Source organism: Cyprinodon variegatus, unplaced genomic scaffold (assembly GCF_000732505.1).
Source record: "Cyprinodon variegatus isolate N-32 unplaced genomic scaffold, C_variegatus-1.0 Scaffold846, whole genome shotgun sequence".
Classification (NCBI taxonomy): domain Eukaryota; kingdom Metazoa; phylum Chordata; class Actinopteri; order Cyprinodontiformes; family Cyprinodontidae; genus Cyprinodon; species Cyprinodon variegatus.
This window is the reverse complement of record NW_015151299.1, coordinates 15,889-33,831: the sequence shown is the minus strand read 5'-3', so window position 1 is coordinate 33,831 and position 17,943 is coordinate 15,889. Positions and strand designations below refer to the sequence as shown.

Genomic DNA, 17,943 nt, shown 5'->3' with positions numbered 1-17,943 from the left:
TATATATATAAATATATGGTGGCCTACGTATATATATATGCGTGTGTATATACTTATATATATGTGGTGGGCTATACGTTATCTGCGTTAACGTGCTGCGTTAATGCCAGACTTATCGGGCAATAAAAAATATATAATCTATTCCAACAGCTGGGTTGGGAACTGGGTCTACACTAATGATGACTTTCACCTTAATATTTTACCTTGGATGTATATCTGGGGTCAAAAACAAATCAGTTTTCCAAACTGTATAGGCATACTGTGAAATTACCACATCGATTGTGACTTGCTGACATTGATGAAGCTTTAAGCACAGGTCTATCAGCCAAGTTTACCAATCCCCATGCTCAGTGGATGGCCACAAGCTGCCAGCCCATCAGCACGGCTGATGGGCTCGAACTCGTTCTCCAGGGGGCCATAGGTGACCCATCTGACAAATTACCTTCAAGGCGAACTATCATGAGGAAAATACATGACCAGCATGCCGCAGAGAAAACCAGGTTGATCGAGGCGAAGTGTTTGTCGGATTTTTGGAGACACTATATTGTTAAAGTGGAACATCTATAACTGGAAGTGGGACACACTATGTTTTATACAGCAAAAACTAACAAATTAGCAAAAAAAAAGTATTCCTAACTTTCTCAAAATCTTAAGTAAGAAGAAATTAAACAAACATAAAAAAAGTAAACCTTTTCTTTTAAATTCTTGAGGTAGCACCCATATATCTTGAATGCCTTTGGCAGAATTCAAATAAGCGATTTTATTCTAGATTAATCTAAATTAATTCTAAGATTCTTCTGTTCTGACTCTTGAAGGAAGCGGTTGCAATTTCCTGCTGCTCCAGCACCTTCCTGCTCTATCCCTGCTTTGCTGTGTCTTGTCTTTTCTGAGCTCTCTCTTCATATCACCCGAACCCAAAAAAATGGATCTGGTCAGCTGGTTCGCTCAGTTCAATTGATCAAATTTTCTCAACTGGAAGACAGGGAAAAGGGAACCTGTCCTGTCCTGCTCGGACATGCTTCATGGGATACACCATGGACTCCTGGAAGGCTTGGAGGATGGTGTGTTTTACAATGCTGTCAGTGGAGGATATAAAATCTCTATGGATCTTTGGTTCTATGATACTCTGATTTTTCCTTTTGGCCTTTGGAGGATACCTGATATATCTACAATTACAAAGGATGTCGGCGGCAATTTGGGAATTGATCAGGCTGCCGCCAGCGGTTGACACCCTCACAAAGATCGGGAGATGAGCTGCGTGCTGGGCGTGATTGAATGCAGGCTGGCTGCGGTGGTTGAACACAAAGGTGAGATGGGATCATATCTTGGATGTGCATGCTCGCTTCAAGGCGGAAAAGCCCAACAAACTTGGAATATTAGACTCGCCACGTACAGCCAGCAAGAAAAGACTCAAGGCTGATGGAAAATTCCTGGGCAGCCTGCTCTCTAAACAATAAGTGTTATTCTGGATTCAGCCTCCCCCCTTTATCTGATCTCTTCTGGATGTTATGGCAAAAGGGCACAGAAGAACTTCTCCCCCACTCTCATACCCGCGAACATCTGTGGATGCGACCAGAACTGTTGATAAACTTCCATCTCATCAAGGACAATTGCCTGTGGTCAGCGTTCACGTACATATTGAATGCACTCATCATACACACACAACAAATTCTCAAATGTCAGATTGACTTCATGTGACTTTGCCTCTGATGTTACCCTCTGCTAAAATGTCTGTCTCATGTTACATGTGCTTTTCCTGTGCTGAGGTTTTTTGATATCTCAAACTGTTTCCTGTCAAGGATAAAGTGTGAAATATGCAATTTTTCCACCGTCTTTTCCCCAATGTGGCTCCTATCTTTCCACAGTGATAAAGGCAGCGCTATAGGTAACCGTCTGGGGCCTGGAAAGCCAGGTAACCGGTGGGAACGTGGCAAGCCATAAGAACGCGCCTAAGGCAGCGTTCTGCGGCACACTTGACCTCAGTAAATTCGTTCCCCCACTCAGCCCCCCCACCACAATGTATGTGATGTGTTGTGATGGTTGGTTTGTACTGAAACTGAAATCTCAATTGCAATGTAAATTGTATTTAACAATAAAGATTGATTCATTGATTGATTACAGTGAGATTAATCTAGGTTAAAGAAATTAATCTATGACCACCACTAATACGTACATATATATACACACACAAACTTTATATATATTTAATATATATATATATATATATATATATATATATATATATATATATATATATATATATATATGCACACACATATAATTATGTCTGTGTGATAATATAAGGTGATTGAAGTTGAACTGTGATCTTTTTTCTGCAGCCTGGCTCTTGTTTTACCTAAATATAGTGAAAACTTCATTCAAGCTAAACTTGGGGATGATATAAAACAAGCCATCTGTGAGTATGAGAATCACACAAACAGGTTAATAATTTTAAGCCTGGTTGTTTTTCAACTGATACCACTGCAATTTGTTGTTCTCTTGGGTGTCTTCAAACTTTAGCTCTAGCAGCAGCCACTCCTTTATATTTTCAGATCAGATTTCTGAAGTCCCACTGTGCCTTTCTTTTGTAGTTTAACCCACCGGTCATTGAATCTTTATTCCTCGCAAACTCCTCAACATGCCTTTTCCCTCATGTACCCAACTTAAACATTAAACCTTGTGATCTTGTCTGCATTAGTTAATTCTATTCCTCCTTACACCCTGCATCTGGATCTCCTTGGACTTGGGGAGTATCAGAAAATGTTCCTCACTTTGTCATTTACTATTATGTCTATATTACCAAATGAGTCTCAGACGTCACAATAGCATGACTTTTCTTTCTTAATTTAGACCCAAAAATTGATCTATTTTAAGCCCTCACCTTAACTTGGTTTCCCAGTCTTTTTTAGTGTATTATGTATACAACACTCCTCTCCTTATCCTTGTTATTCTCAACAATTCCTTCCTCTTGCATTTTCTTAATCTCTTTATTTTTTATCTTTGCTTTTAGAATCTGAGACAGGCTGATATAGTAATGTTGTCTTGTAAAAGTAAAAAAAAAATAAATAAATAAATAAATACGGTAAGAGGATGGAGGAATATCATGGAAACGTACATATTATGTAGGTCCATCTGTACCTCCTACACGTTTGATTATATTGTTTGTCTTTTTCTTTTTTATCACTGAACCTTTTTCTCTGCCCTTCTTTTATGCTGGAATTTTAAAGCTTCACCTTGGGGCAAGTACTCTCTTTTCTATTTCTTCAATCATCTCTCTACTATGTAATTCCCTGCATGAGCCCTGTTTGTATTTATTATTCATGTTTGTTTGGTTCCATGTCACTCACACAGTGGGATGCCAAAACCTGAAGGGAAGATGTGTTTATGCAACTGTGCAAGCCAAAATTATTTTTTTTATTTGTAAATTGTTAAATCTTAGCTTATCTTTCAAAATAGTATTATGTAAGTTTTTACCCAGCTTTATATACAGCACTTGGCTCATTGCTCAATGCTCTGTGCAGGCTGCCTTTCTGAATAAGTTGCCTGTTTAACTTGAATCTGTTGCTGAATAAGTAATACGACCTAGAGCGCCACTTTACGGCAGTCTGAGCTCCCCTTAAAGGATGTCATCGGGCAATTTTTTGGCTCTCTGATGCAGGATTTGAGCTAGAATCTAGCCTCATCTTTATGAATAACTCCATGACTTCTCAGTCTGCTGGTCGATTGTGGTCTCCTAACAAAACATGGAAGAAAACTGTTTCATTTTGTGACTACAGTGTTGCTAGTTGCCTTCAGGGAGGCTAAAATTTGGAAGTTACAGGTCTAGTGAAAACTCCATGCACAAAGACCCCGGGCCAGGAATCAAATCCGGAACCTTCTTCCTGCAAGGTGACAGTGCTATCAACTGCACCACTAAACAGCCCCATGGAGCTGCATGGAGTTTGCATGTTCTCCCTGAGCATGGGTGGGTTCTCTCCGGGTACTACAGCTTCCTCCCACAGTCCAAAAACATGACTGTTAGGTTATTTGGCTTCTCTAAATTCTGCTTAGGTGTGAGTGTGTGTATGAATGGATGTTTGTCCTGTTTGTTTCTGTGTTGCCCTTGTGATGGACTGGCGACCTTTTCAGGGTTTACCCCACCTCTTGCCCATAGATAGCTGGAGATAGGCACCAGCAGCCCTTGCAACCCTGCTTGGGCTAAGCGTGAAAGAAAATGGATAGATACAGTTCTAGCTACCAGAGTGGTTAAATGTTACACAGTGCTGTTTTATCATACTGTATACAATGCAAGAAAATTCACAGTTAAGAAAATACACTTTTGATACACAGTTTTAAATTTTTCAAATTATTTTCATTCAGATTATTGGTCTGTTTAGGGTCAGAATCCACTTACGGTAATGGTCATTTTCTTTTAAAGGAAAAATGTTCTTCATTTTTCTGCCATTTTACATTACAACTAGCCTTGTTTGTCTCCAAATACTTGTTCATTTTTTACTTTAGATAATAGCCGTTTTAAAGTGCCTGACAACTAGTGAAAAAGTAAATGCCTTCTAATTGCTTATGTAAGAAGGCAAAGTGCTGTCTTTTGAGTTAATCATTTAAATGACCTAGATTAGTTTAGCTTGTATTTGGTTAGATGGATGGTTGGATTACTTAATAAAGGCAACTCATTATTGAACAAAAAATAAAAGGAGGAATGTTACTTTGATCAAAGATGTAAGAAAAGGAATCCAAATTCAAAATGCCATGATCTGTCTTCAATGAAATTTTCATAACTCTGACATGACGCCACAGTGTATAAACAACTAATAGTGCAGTAATTCCATCAAATGAATTTTTTTAGTGATGTTAGTTTCAGTCTCTATTTCATTTCTCCTCTGCAGAGTCTGTCACTGTGCCATAAACGCTGTCAGCACATTTACAGGCCTGTTAAAAAAAGCAACACACCATGCCTTACAGCTGCAGACTACTCTGATGGTGATTTGGGACTCTAAAGTTCTGTGTTCAGCCATATAGGGTTTCAATTTGGAGCCAGACCACCTAAAGCTCCATCTATCTTATCGGTTCCTTGCAATAGGTGATTTCTGCAGCCACTTGCTATACTAATATATACACTGGTAAGAGTCTCTTGACAGGGTGTAATGATTGAACATATTTTTTTCATAAGAGCATTTGTATGTGTAGAATAAATTACCTAATGCTTGGTTGAAGATATGATGACAGATTTTAAAGAAAGCAAGAAAAAAAAGAAGAAAAAATGGAAAGCTCTATGGAAAGCCATTAAACATGGACTTTCTGCTTAGTCTATAGAGACTGAGTGACAATGAATCTGCTTGTTATGTTTTATATGAAAGAGGTTGTTTCATCCTGCACCAGATTTCCTAGACCCCAAGGAAAGTGAGTGCTCGGTAATTGCTTTCACAGACCACACCACATGAGTCAATATATTTTAAAGGCATTGTCCAAAAGTCTTCCTTTTAAGAGAGTAGAGATTGATGACTATTGATGTCTGTCAAGTCATTTATGAGATAAGAAAAACAAGATGGCATTTTATTGGAGATACGGAGTTCAGGGAGAGAAAAGTTTTGGACTTCTACCTTTCACTTTATTGTTTATGCATAAACATGATCTTTGATTATTTTGGTTTTGCTTCAAAACCTACACAGGACAGTCTTTTTATGCATTTACTCACATTATGAACATGTTCTCATGATAGACTGTATCTAACTGTCTGTAAAACATAATTTTGTCAAATGCAAATGTATTTTACCACTCTTTGTCCTTTCTCTTTTGCCTCTCCCTGGTTCTTTATCCCTCGGTTCACAACAGGGGAGGAAGGTAAGTGTTCCTCAGTAACTTACTCTTATATTTCTTTTCTTTTGCTTCTCACTCTCTCTCTTTAACTTATTAATAAATATCATTCCAGGATGTTTCATTTGTTTCATAACTATGAATCTGTGATGGAAACTTTATTTGCTGTGTCTATTTACGTGGCCTAATCTTTTGATTATTAAAATAACCTCTTTATCCTTTTGCCATTTATTTCAACAACTCAAATGTACACTGATCACCAATGACATTAGAAACACCAATATCAAACTGGCATTATGGACTTTGAGGTGCTTTGACTTCAGTAGCATGTGTGGTTGGTCAAGCTTTATCTAAAATTCAGTAAACATTCCTTAAAATGTTTTATTTAAAATGTTGTATTTGCCCTTAATTTGAGCAGGAAAATACAATGATCTGCCAGGGGAATGAGTATTCTTTCGCTCAAAATAAGATGATTTGGTACTATGCACTTAAAATAAGATAAATAAGTTATTTTTCCTCATTTTAAACTTGAATAATCTTATTACATTGGCAGATTGTCATACTTTTCTGCTCAAATCAATTGAGAATAAACAAATTATTTTTTTTAATACATTTATATTTCAGTATTCCCCTAGTTGTGGAAATTTAGAAAGACCTTTTGACCAAACAGTTATGGTTTATGGATGAAACCAGAGTACATTGGGAGAACCCACAGTGAGAATGCCGGATTTCCAGAGGTGTACAGTAGTAGTGGTAAACAAAGTAAACTACATTTACCTTGTTACTGTGCTTAAGTTATTTTTTTTGAGGATCTGTACGTACTTTTACAGGACTTTTACAACAGAATAGAATAGAGTAGAAAATCATTTTATTGTCCCACAATTGGGAAATGTTGGTCTTTACAGCAGCAAAAAGATTATAGAAAAAGTTGTCACACAAATATGGACCTTAAAACATTTATAAGAATAACATAATAGTGAAGAGTTAAAAGATAAACAGTAAAATACTTTACTGTAATGTGTTTTGACAATATAAAAGCTGTGCACCTAGAGGATAAATAACCAATATACAACTATGGAAATTTTTACAGTAATGGATATATGAAAATAGCAGCAACATCAGAGATGTGCAAAATGACAGCAGCATGTCATTTAACCGACTATGGTAGAAACAGTGCAAATTCAGCATGAATTTAACAACTTATTGAGATTTTTGGGAACAGTGGTGGTTATAGTGTCTTACAGCTGCTGGGGGGAAGGATCTGTGATAACACTCTTTGGTGCATTTAGGATGCAGCAGTCTGTCACTGAAGGAGCTCTCCAGTACTGCAACAGCTTCAGGAATTTTACTTACATTTCATTATGTTATAGATGTAAAAAATGTACTATTACTTACTTAAAAATCTCAGCTACAAATTAAAATATTTACAGAATGTACAGTATCACGAAAGGATTGTTTATATGGAATCTGCGTGTAAACAAGAGAAGAACAACTGTGCTCTGTTTGTTCTGGTCCATATATCGTACTGATCAGTGATGCATTGTTTTTGCCAAGCTTTTAAGGTTACTTTTTAGTATTCCTATTTAAAAAATAGAATTTTTAATTTATTTTATTTTTTCCTAGGTGGGGGAATTATTTATACTGATACATTTCCTTCTAAATATTGTCCTAAAAGCTGCTAAACCAAAGTTACCACTTTACCGTTCTGCATTAGTGGTTGTAAAATGTAGTGAAATTTATCTTGTTTTGCTTGTATATTATTTAGACACAACACTTTTCTTTTTTTTTTTCCTTTCTCTAAGACAGAGTGGACATATTTATATCTCACAGAAAGTACTTTTCTCATGCAGACAGTACAGTGGATGCATGTCCTTTATCAGGTTATTCTAAGTTCTTATGGACAGAAATGTTTGAATACTATATTTTCTTAAGGCTAAAGTGAGTTTTCAGCAAGTTGTACAAGTTCTGATGTTTTGCTTTTGTAAAAATAAGTAAAGGGATCAATACTTTTCCATTAGTGACTTTTAGTTGTACCAAGGTAATTTTCAATTAAGGTATTTTTACTTTCAATTTCTTATATTTTTTTATACATTATACATCTCTGGCAATTTCAGTACAAAACAACCCCAGGACCTTCTTGTTGCAAGGCAACAGTGAGAACAAAGATCCCGCTTTCGGTAGCTTAGATAAAATTTACGTAGACCAATGCCTGTCAATAACTGTGTGATGAATATGAAAGAATGTTTAACATTCATGCTGAATGTTGCAGTCTCTATATTTTGAAGCACAAATAATAAGAAACTTAATTCTCTTTATTCTAAACAGATGAGCTGCTGTTTTTAAAAGCCACACATACTAACACATGCACACATGACAAAGACGGTTAAATGTTTTATTTGAAATGTCTTATTTATGAGGTGGAAATATCAAGAATACAGTTCTTTCTCATGAGAACACTTAATGCTTCATAAAAAACTTAAGTAGATAATCTTAGGTCCATCCTATCACAGCATACATCACTGTAACAACCGCACCCATTTCAAAGTGTAAGCCAATCCCCCCATAGTTTTCAGACACTGCTCCAGACAAAGGTCATCAGATGATGGACCAAAAACAAACCTTAAATATTCCAGACAAGGCCTACAAGACAAGAATGTTGTCAGTTTTCTTTTTTTGCATCCCTGAGACAAGAAAAAACATATTCTTGTGGATTATTTATGGCCTTAATCATCTTTAAAACACACCTCCTATGAGAAGTTTGTAATAATCACAAACATGTATCAGTGACTGTCTTTGATTTTGTTGAAATAGAGTTTCACAATTTTATATTCTGTACAACTATGGCTTGAGTGTGATTTCTTTGTGACACAGTCATTTGTTAAGATTTTATTTTTAAAATATATGATGTCTGATTCCAGAGTGGGAGTTTCACAAACACATTTTCAGAAAAATGTTTTATAAAAAAAAAAAAAGTTAAAGCGTCCTGCAAATGTTTTTTTAATGATTATAATTTTATGGGGATTCAGCTAATGTGTGTTTCTCTGTTTACCGTGTGTGTTGGTGTGCAAGCATTTATGTGGTCTAAATCGCACTTATGAGGCAAAAACTGGATCTTTCTATTTCCAAAAGCTATAGAGACTATCCAGCTGGAGAAGTTTGACAATTTTGGTTACACCTACATAGCTCCAAGGTGAGTATACTTTACATTACTTTCATTGAAAAGATATTAGGAAAACAGACAGGGAACATTTAAACTGAAACATATTTCTTCAGGGAATACTGCAAAGAGTTGAAGCTGTCACTCAACAACACCCAGTTTCTACTCGACTTCCACCAGTACATTGATAAAAGTACTGCAGATGCATGTGAGTCATGCATCTCCTTCATTGCAAACTCAGTTGCCACCTTAGCAGTTTTGTTAGTTTCATGTATTGTTTGTTCTCAGTTTGTATTTTAGAGACAATTTTTTTTTACCCCTGAAAGATTACAGTTTGTTGCAGTCTGCCATTAAAAGTACAGAATTCAACAAATGTGGTGGTACATAAATAGTAAATGCATGGCTTCTTTTAGTATGTAATATGGCATTGATATAATTATCTTTATTTAGATATTATGATCTCAGGTTCTTTACAGGATGGATTCAGATTAATAGACTGAGATTCCTAGAAGTACAATGCAGTCATGCAGTACAATGACTCATGCTTTTTTAATGTGGCCTTCTAATGGATTAGCCCTCCAGTATGGTTTATCAGTATCCTAAAAATGGATTGCTAAATCCATCATCCATTTTAGTGCAGTCATATCAAACAATTTGAAATTGATGCTCTTTTTTAATTCTGATATTTTTACTTTTTAATAAAAGATTACTAGCATTTCTTAAAGCCACACAGTAGAGTTGCTGTATTGAAATGGTGTTGTAACTTTAAAGGCGCTGGCTCAGATGATGTCATTTCAGAAAGTATATCCCTCGACAAGAACGCTGAAACCCAATCCCTGCATCATCTGCCTCCCAACAGCCAGTCCTTCACAAAGCTTTGTCTGATCACTAACATATATTGGCCATGCAGGTCACCCTGCTGGATGATTTACTGAAAAATGCCATGACGTAATTTTTTTTTTTTTTTAGTATATTAGGGAACAAAAGAGTTGGCAGGTGTTTTTCCCTGACTATTATGTTTTTGTAGTGAATCACTGGTAGTGTACCATTAGCTAATTACCAAATTCAGTGTTCAGCCTACCAATGGCTTTCAACCTATATTCTTTATTCACAAATTATATATTTGATAAATCATTTTCCATGTAATGTGGTGTTAACATTAGTAATATGTGAAATCTATCTTGTCTTTTATCCACAGGCAATGAGTCACTAGTGAAACGACTCATCCTTGATGCAGGTCTGACAGCTGAACTGGTTAAAGTTTGGAAAGAGCAGTTAGTGTGAGCACCGAACATACCAGCTTTTTTATGATTTTAGCCATTTAAATATACAGTCTTTCTTACTTGAAAAAAACATGAACAGTATTGTTTAAATGAAAGTGATATCTTTGGTATATCGTTCTATGCTACATTTGCACATTCTTTCTCTGAACTTTAAGAGTTGATGCTTGTTTGATGCTCCATTTAATGGCAAGCAAAAGCAAAGTTTAAGCTTTTTCTTCTCTATTATGGATGATTTGGTCTAATCTCTCTAGTGAAACATGATGAAAGCATAGCATAAAAGGCATATTACACCCAGCATACCGAACTTAGCCCAGGCCTGCTATTTTGAGAAGAAAACAAAGTAATCACATCAGTGTGTTCCCTTTTATTGTGTGCCCATATGTCTGAAATAATCTCTAACACGTTTACACACTCTAAAGGGTGTCTGTTCATCATTAGAGCATACAAAACCAACAATTGACCAAGCTTAAACATAAACATATATGATTTAACTTCAAAAGATTATTAACTTGTTTTTGCAAAAGGTGGTGTCATTAACTTTCACGTTATTTTGTGTTGGGCTCTGTTTTTAGGGATGGAACGGTGGCAAGGTTTGTCGCAACAGATGGAGGAATCACTAGAGTTTTTCCAAGAAGGTATTCTTCTATTTTTATTTTTTTTTTATCCTCACTTAGAGTGTATTCCTGCATGTACTCATATTGGAATATAATCATTAAAAAAAAAAACAAAGTAAGGGGGACATACAGTTGGAAATCACAAAAGTCACAGGTAGTTGCTCTCACTCAGGAACAGCATGTTTGTGGTTTTTTTCTTGCCTTTCACATCTCTGATGACTAGCAATATGGGAAATTTGTAGATTAAACTACTATGTACAGTGTTCTTAACCAAATGCAACTTTTAAACATCAGTTGATCCTTTAGATCAGTGTCTAAAACTCAGGAAATCAAGGGGACATCATTCTGCAACTTTTAGCTGTGTCCTTTGCAGTTGCAAAGATATAAAAAAGTAATATAACAATATGAAAAATTCAAGTGAATACATCTGAATAATTAAGATTATAATAAAAATAATCACAATAAAATAATTTATAACAAAATGAAAGAAAGACTCGCTAAACTTAAACTAACAAGGTTTTAAGAGCACAGTCATATAGTGATAAAAAAAAAAAAAATAACTTTTGTATGGAGTCCAATGTACCCCACTTGTAACTACATTTAAAAAGTAAAATCACAGAGTTTGACAGCAATTTATTCTATATTTATTTATTTTCTATGGTAAGTTAATTATTATTACTGCATATTGTGAAGCCATAGCTGACTGCCTCTTACCAAAAGAAGTCAGCAGTCATATTTTATGCACGCAAATAAAATTAATTAATCGTGGTAACCAGCAAGTTGTAGTGTGACTGTAACTAGCTAGCTATAATTCCAAAACAACAAATCCTTTAGTGGCTTCAACCGGATAGGAGCTGAAAATTCGTCCAATCAGATCCATCAGAATAACAACTCCCCCCCGACAGACAGAAACGCCACTAAACAGATCGAGCGACCGTAATTTTTCTACAGGAGCACATAGATGGGTAGAGGGGTCGGGATTTGCTGCATTGCGGCTGTGCTGCATTCAACAGCGCTCTAATAACCATACACACCTGCGATAACAGCTATGCTCTCGGTTATTAAATGCATGGCTATGATTAATAATTGCAGTATTCTGATGCCTAACATGCTATTGTGTTTTTTGGCAGAAATTTGACACCATAATCTTTGTACTGAAGCAGACGCTCAGTGTTCTTCCTTTATAGCAATTTCATGCTGCAGTAAAAACAACTAGTGATCAGCATTGAAAGATGACTAAATTACCTATGGCTCATTAGTATTGAAACAAAACTACTACAGAAGTCGAATTCATTACATACTTTAGGTTGGAAAAAAAGTGATATAAAATTAGGACTCCTGTTGGATTGATGAATGAGGATATGAACTAGCATATCCTAGTTGGCCATATTCTTTAGGTTGCCTTGTTGGAACTAGGTTAAATCACATGGTTTTAGGATTTCTTTACTTTGTTGTTGCATAAATTTTGCAGTTTGCTGATTTCTTAGAGGTTTCTTTCTGTATTGATATGAAGCATTGTGCCAGGTTTTTCAGTTTCACATCTAGGATACAAATAGTCTACACCATTCCCAAGTTCATCTATTTGATTGAAATTTGATGAGGCTATTTCGGTCAATAACAATCATCTATGTTCAAAGAATTTTAATCGGAATACTTGACCATTGTTGTATGATACATTAAGACCCATATATCCTCTGCGTTTAATACACAGATGCCTATGGATGTACCTTATGCTTCATTTTTTTATGTTTATTTCATGCATATTTTAGTCTGTCTTTATCGAATTTGCAGATGCCTAGCCAGAGGCAAGAAATAACAAATTATCAACTTCTTTTATAAGAGTAGTTTATTTTTTTCGGCTAGTTTTCCTTAAATCAAAGAGATAGGTGTGCATTAGTCGCAGACCTTCAGCGCTTTCTGAAAAGCATAGACCAGCCTAATACCAAAAACCCTGTATCTACAAAATCTTGTATCCCTTGTTCTTCCCAATTCTCATGGTCAACTTTTTACTACAACAGCCACGTCTGGTACCTAAATTCAGTGAGTTGCTGCAATGTGGTTGGCAGATATGGTACTACAGTATGTTAGTATGCAATTTAGTATTTGTATTAGTATGCAATTTAGTATTTGTAATAAAGTGTCCTTTGAGTGTAAACTTCAAATTTTAAACAGAAATATAATAATAACTTAAACAGGAATCTAGGTAAAATACTCTTTGAGTTGTATTTACATTAAATTCACCATTGTTGGCACAACATATGTTTACAGTGCTGGAGAAGAATGGACAGAGAATCCTGAGACATATGAGTCCAGCTTCTACAAAAGGACTTTGGACAATGAAATATATATATTCACAGCCCCATCTTTCAACGGTAAGTCTGCATGTATTAGGATCGTAAACAAGGTCTTGTGTAATGGGGATTTGCTTCACTGCCTTTGGACGTGATCCAACCATTACTGGCAACTATTGGACTGTTTGGCCTCTTATTTCGTTCGCTTTATCCTTGTGCTTTTCCTGCTGGGTTTTTCAGGGCACCCCCACCCCATACCCCCTTCCTCTGTATACATCCTGTCATCCCCCACTGATCTTTCTAACAGACATCAGCACTGGCAAATGTCAGTGAAACAGCTTCGGTACACTCGACTGGATTACCACATGTTCTGTTTTCATAGAGTTCACTCATAAATTGGTGACGGAAAATGAATGGAATCTTTAACAAAAGCGTCCAGTGTTCATTCTTTTAATTGTTTTGCCCTGGGAAAAAATTGTCACATGCTTTCATACATTTATTTAGATTATCTGAAATATATATAAACATTTGTATTTTTATTTTGTGTAACTGTGTAAAACTGCAGCAGAGTTCAGGGAGCCTATATCTGAATCCGGGATCCTGGTGAGCAAAGCCATAGACCTTTTCATCGACGATGTCATGCTTAAACCAGCAGGTCAGTTTTGTAAAATAAGAGTGGTTGATTTCTAATGTAACACAAAATTAAAACCGTTTTTGTATTTCCTGGTTTGGTCTATAGTGGTGGGAATAAAACTCAATGTCTCCTTCTGGATGAGCAGTTTTATCAATGCAACTCTGAAAATTAACGTAAGTAACGTAATTTTTTTCAATATTTTATATTTACGGTACTTGAGATGTATCTATTGCTGTCTGCTTAAAAACCGCTGTCTTCTTTGCTTGTAGTGTAAGGATGAGATTTGTGGCTGTCTCAGGAATGACAAGGTGCATCAGTTCTCTATGAATCGAGCAAACAATTAGTGTATTAAACATAGCATCCATTAATCTGAGTATTAGGTGTCCAGTTTTCATTTAACCATTTATATTTTTCTCTTTTGCAGCATGTGGACTGTGTAATATTGGATGATGGAGGCTTTCTTCTCATGTCAAATCAAGAGGAGTATATTTCCCTGGTGAATCCCATCTAACACTATCTTTAGCTCACTTAGATTTGTTTTAGGTTATTTATTTCTTAGTTTATTTAGCCCCAATTTATTTTATCTCTACCTATATTAAATATGAAAATTAAATATTTGATTTTGTGGTCAGCATTTCCCAAAGTTTCCTTTAATGCAATGTGTTTTTCTGTGTAGAACCAAACATTATTGTGTCAGAACTGACTGCGGTTACTACATTGTTGTAGGTGGGAGAGGGAGGAACCTTTAAGAGCATTTCAGAAATTTTTCACCTTAGGGCTTGGAAAGTCAGAAAATTCAAGTCAGAAAGAACTGTGATCATGATCTTACCACTGAAACATTGGGGATTTTTTTTTTTTTTTTATTATAGCTTGTTATGTTGGAACTTATTCGCTGTAATTCTATGGTTAAACATATTTTTTTCTTATCTTAGCTAAACCTGTCATAGCTAATCATATGTTAGGATACATCCCCATAGAGCTGAACAATATATACAGACAGAAAAGTTTGAGCATAAAGTTGAAATCGGGGAAGAGCCAGGGAAGCTGTAATAGGTATTGTAATATCTATGCTGCACCAGTAAGTGTACTGGTATATATACACTGAATTACAGAAAGTGTTCACTCACCGGCCTTGGCCAACATATGTGGTCAAGTGACATCCCATTCCAAATTCATAGGGGTTGAATAAGACGTTGGTCCACGCTTTTTAGCTACAACAGCTTCAACTACTGTGAGATGGCTGTCACAAGGTTTAGGTGTGTGTTCATAGGAATGTTCAACCATTCTTCCTGAAGCGCATTTTTAGGGTAACACAGTAATCTTGGATGAGACTGCCTGGTCCTCAGTCTCCAATACTCTAATTCATCCCAAACTTGTTTTATTGGCTTGAAGTCAGGTCTGTCAAATTCATCCATGCCAGACTTTACCATCCATGTCTTTACTGACCTTGCTTCGTGCTCTTGTGGACAGTCATGTTTGAAGAGAAAGGCGCCAGCTCCAAACTGAGTGCAGTGTCCAAAATGTCTTTGTATGCTTAAACATTTAGAGTTCATTTCACTGGAGCTAGGGCCAAACACAGCTCCTGAAAAACAGTCCCACAACATCATATCCTTCTCTACCACACATGGCACAGTCAGACAACTATCGATCTCCTTGCAACTGCCAAACCCAGACTTGTCCATCACTGCTCTTGGAGCTATGGATGCAATGGCTTTAAACCGCTGTAACAAACTCTTTGCTTTACTATTGGTGATGTATAGCTTGGATATAGATGCAGTTATTGAGGTATTTTGAAGGCCATGTGGAGCCACGGACCGCTGCCTCAGTATGTTGGCAGGATCTGTACGCCTCCTGGACACTAAGGCATGCAGGGAAGATTGTGGCTGATTCCTCGCACACTAGCCACAAATTATTTCAGACACTCCCCTCTGGCAGAAGGCTGCAGTCCATCAAGACCAAAACTTCACACAACATGAACAGTTTCTTCCCATCTGCTACCAGCCTTATAATCAAGGCACAGAGACCCCTGTGACACTAACACTGCCTCTTTCCCTCACCGTTCAAGACCTACAAGCTACACCATCATAGCATCTCCAGACCTCCTGCATTACATTAACGCACAGTCTACTGAGTATATTGTATATAGCTATGTACTATGTGTTGTATATAGTATATTGTATTTTGATGGGGTATGTACTGTAGCTATAGATTCTGTATATATATCTAATTTTTCTGCGCCTTCAACACTAAATCAAATTCCTTGCAAGTGCATACCTACTTGACAGTTAACTTGATTCTGATTCTGAATCTGACTAGAGTTTTGCTCTGTCAGTCTACGTGGCCATCAACTTTGTGGCTGATTTGCTGTCGTTCCAAAACACTTCCATGTTCTTAAAAAGCAGCGAACAGTTTGGAACATTTAGGAGTAAGGAAATGTAACAATTGGATTTGTTGCACAGGTGGCATCCTATCTATGTTCCTGAGTGACCAATTCTATCACATATGTTTTCCTGTATGGGCACTGTGAGGTCAATTTTACAGGAATAAATTTGCCTGTAAGTCCCCTCTACATTGTGGGGGCTTAAAGTTTCTTATGGGGAATACATGACTTGTCCCAATGAGGAAAATTTATTTTCTTGGGTTTGGGGTTAGATTAAGAATTAGTTATAATTTGGTGCTATCCCAGAGTATAGAAAGGGTCTTGGTTAGACTAGCAAAAGGAATGGGAAATGATTAAAGTCAATGCAAATTTCAAAGTCCCCATAAGGAGTATAAAGCATGACTGTGTATGTGTGTTGGCTTTTCAGTTTGTTTTCAGTCTGCTTATTGTTTATGAATTCCTTTCTCTCATCAATACAGTTTTGAATAGGAAAAATGTTTTGGAGAAAATAGAAAACAGCTGCAAGCTTTTTTATGAGCTTCTTACAAACTTACATTTTTTTCTGTGCATGTGTGTATTTTCCCCTGTAAACTCATCTAGATAGGTCAGTTCTTCGGTGAGGTAGATCCAGTGCTGATGATAAACTTAGTCAACACATCCCTATACTCCTTCAAAAAGACATATGACTATCAGTCTGTGTGTGACCCAGAAAAAGACAACAAGGCGGCTGCAGGACTGCGCTCCATATATGTGGTTTGTGAAACAATCTTTACACAGACATTTAAATTTTTTGCAACCACCTCTATATGTCCAATTCACTTCCCTTTCCCCTCTCAGCCTACTATTGCAGATTTCCTCAGCATAGGCTGGTGGGCCTCCAATGCTGCTTGGTGAGTACTTATCATATCTGTTAAGTGGAACTATTTGTGTTTTCATTTGAGAGTGAAGTTATACTTGCTGATATGACTGTATTTTAGAGAAAGATGACTCTGACAGGGGCATGATGAAATTTGGAAAGTCACAAAACATTGCACTGCATTTTTTTTCTGCAAGGCTTTCCAAATGCAGTAGTATGACCTTTTATCACGTAATGGCTAATATTTCCCTTGACATTTACAATTACAACTGAATCTAACTTCTGTCAGATCTTTTGCTTCTTCCTAACAGCTAATGGTGGTAAACAAATTAAAGATGTTCAAAACACGTGGTAACAAATGACAATCTATGATGTTTCCATGTTTTCTATGTATTAGGTCAATACTTCGACAGCTGTTGTTTGGTCTTCTGTTCCCAAACCTTGTAGAAGAAGGTAAGGCCAATAGTTTTTTTTAGCATTTTTGAACTAACATGAAAAAGTGGATCTTCTTGAGAACATTTGTGTCTATTAAGCCCAATTCACAGTAGACTTTAAATTACTCTGTAACTTTGCTTTGTACTAAACCACCTCTAGTTTAAGTCTTGCATTAGAGGAGCAACCAACACTGGCATTTCTTAGGCCTGGGAACATTGGGGTCTGAGCTTTTATTTTATGGTGCATTGTTGCTGGGCTGAAATGTTCTGGGCTGAAATGTTGTGTCCAAACTAATAGTATGGCCTGTGATGTTATTGGTATCTGTGCATCCCTAGCTCCAACTATTGAAATATTATCTGATTGACTCTCAGGTCAATTACAAATAATTTTACCTACTCTCTTCTGATACCTAACAACATGCTAGGTATCATGTTTTTAAGACCCAGATTTATAATGCTTTAAAAAACACAAGATATATTTAG

At 36.4% G+C, this 17,943-nt stretch overlaps 1 protein-coding gene across 1 annotated transcript in view; it reads left to right on the top strand.

Moving 5' to 3' along the window:
* LOC107099205 (voltage-dependent calcium channel subunit alpha-2/delta-1-like) overlaps nucleotides 1-17,517 on the top strand; it is an 88,407-nt gene extending 70,890 nt beyond the window's left edge. The window contains exons 22-34 of the mRNA XM_015397253.1: nucleotides 2,340-2,416; nucleotides 8,941-9,001; nucleotides 9,085-9,176; nucleotides 10,167-10,248; nucleotides 10,824-10,886; nucleotides 13,134-13,237; nucleotides 13,722-13,811; nucleotides 13,896-13,963; nucleotides 14,060-14,098; nucleotides 14,215-14,286; nucleotides 16,771-16,923; nucleotides 17,008-17,060; nucleotides 17,424-17,517. Coding sequence (XP_015252739.1) covers nucleotides 2,340-2,416; nucleotides 8,941-9,001; nucleotides 9,085-9,176; nucleotides 10,167-10,248; nucleotides 10,824-10,886; nucleotides 13,134-13,237; nucleotides 13,722-13,811; nucleotides 13,896-13,963; nucleotides 14,060-14,098; nucleotides 14,215-14,286; nucleotides 16,771-16,923; nucleotides 17,008-17,060; nucleotides 17,424-17,502 — 1,033 coding nt within the window. The 3' untranslated portion in view covers nucleotides 17,503-17,517. The remainder of the gene's footprint in view (nucleotides 1-2,339; nucleotides 2,417-8,940; nucleotides 9,002-9,084; nucleotides 9,177-10,166; nucleotides 10,249-10,823; nucleotides 10,887-13,133; nucleotides 13,238-13,721; nucleotides 13,812-13,895; nucleotides 13,964-14,059; nucleotides 14,099-14,214; nucleotides 14,287-16,770; nucleotides 16,924-17,007; nucleotides 17,061-17,423) is intronic.
* Nucleotides 17,518-17,943: the final 426 nt, after the last annotated feature.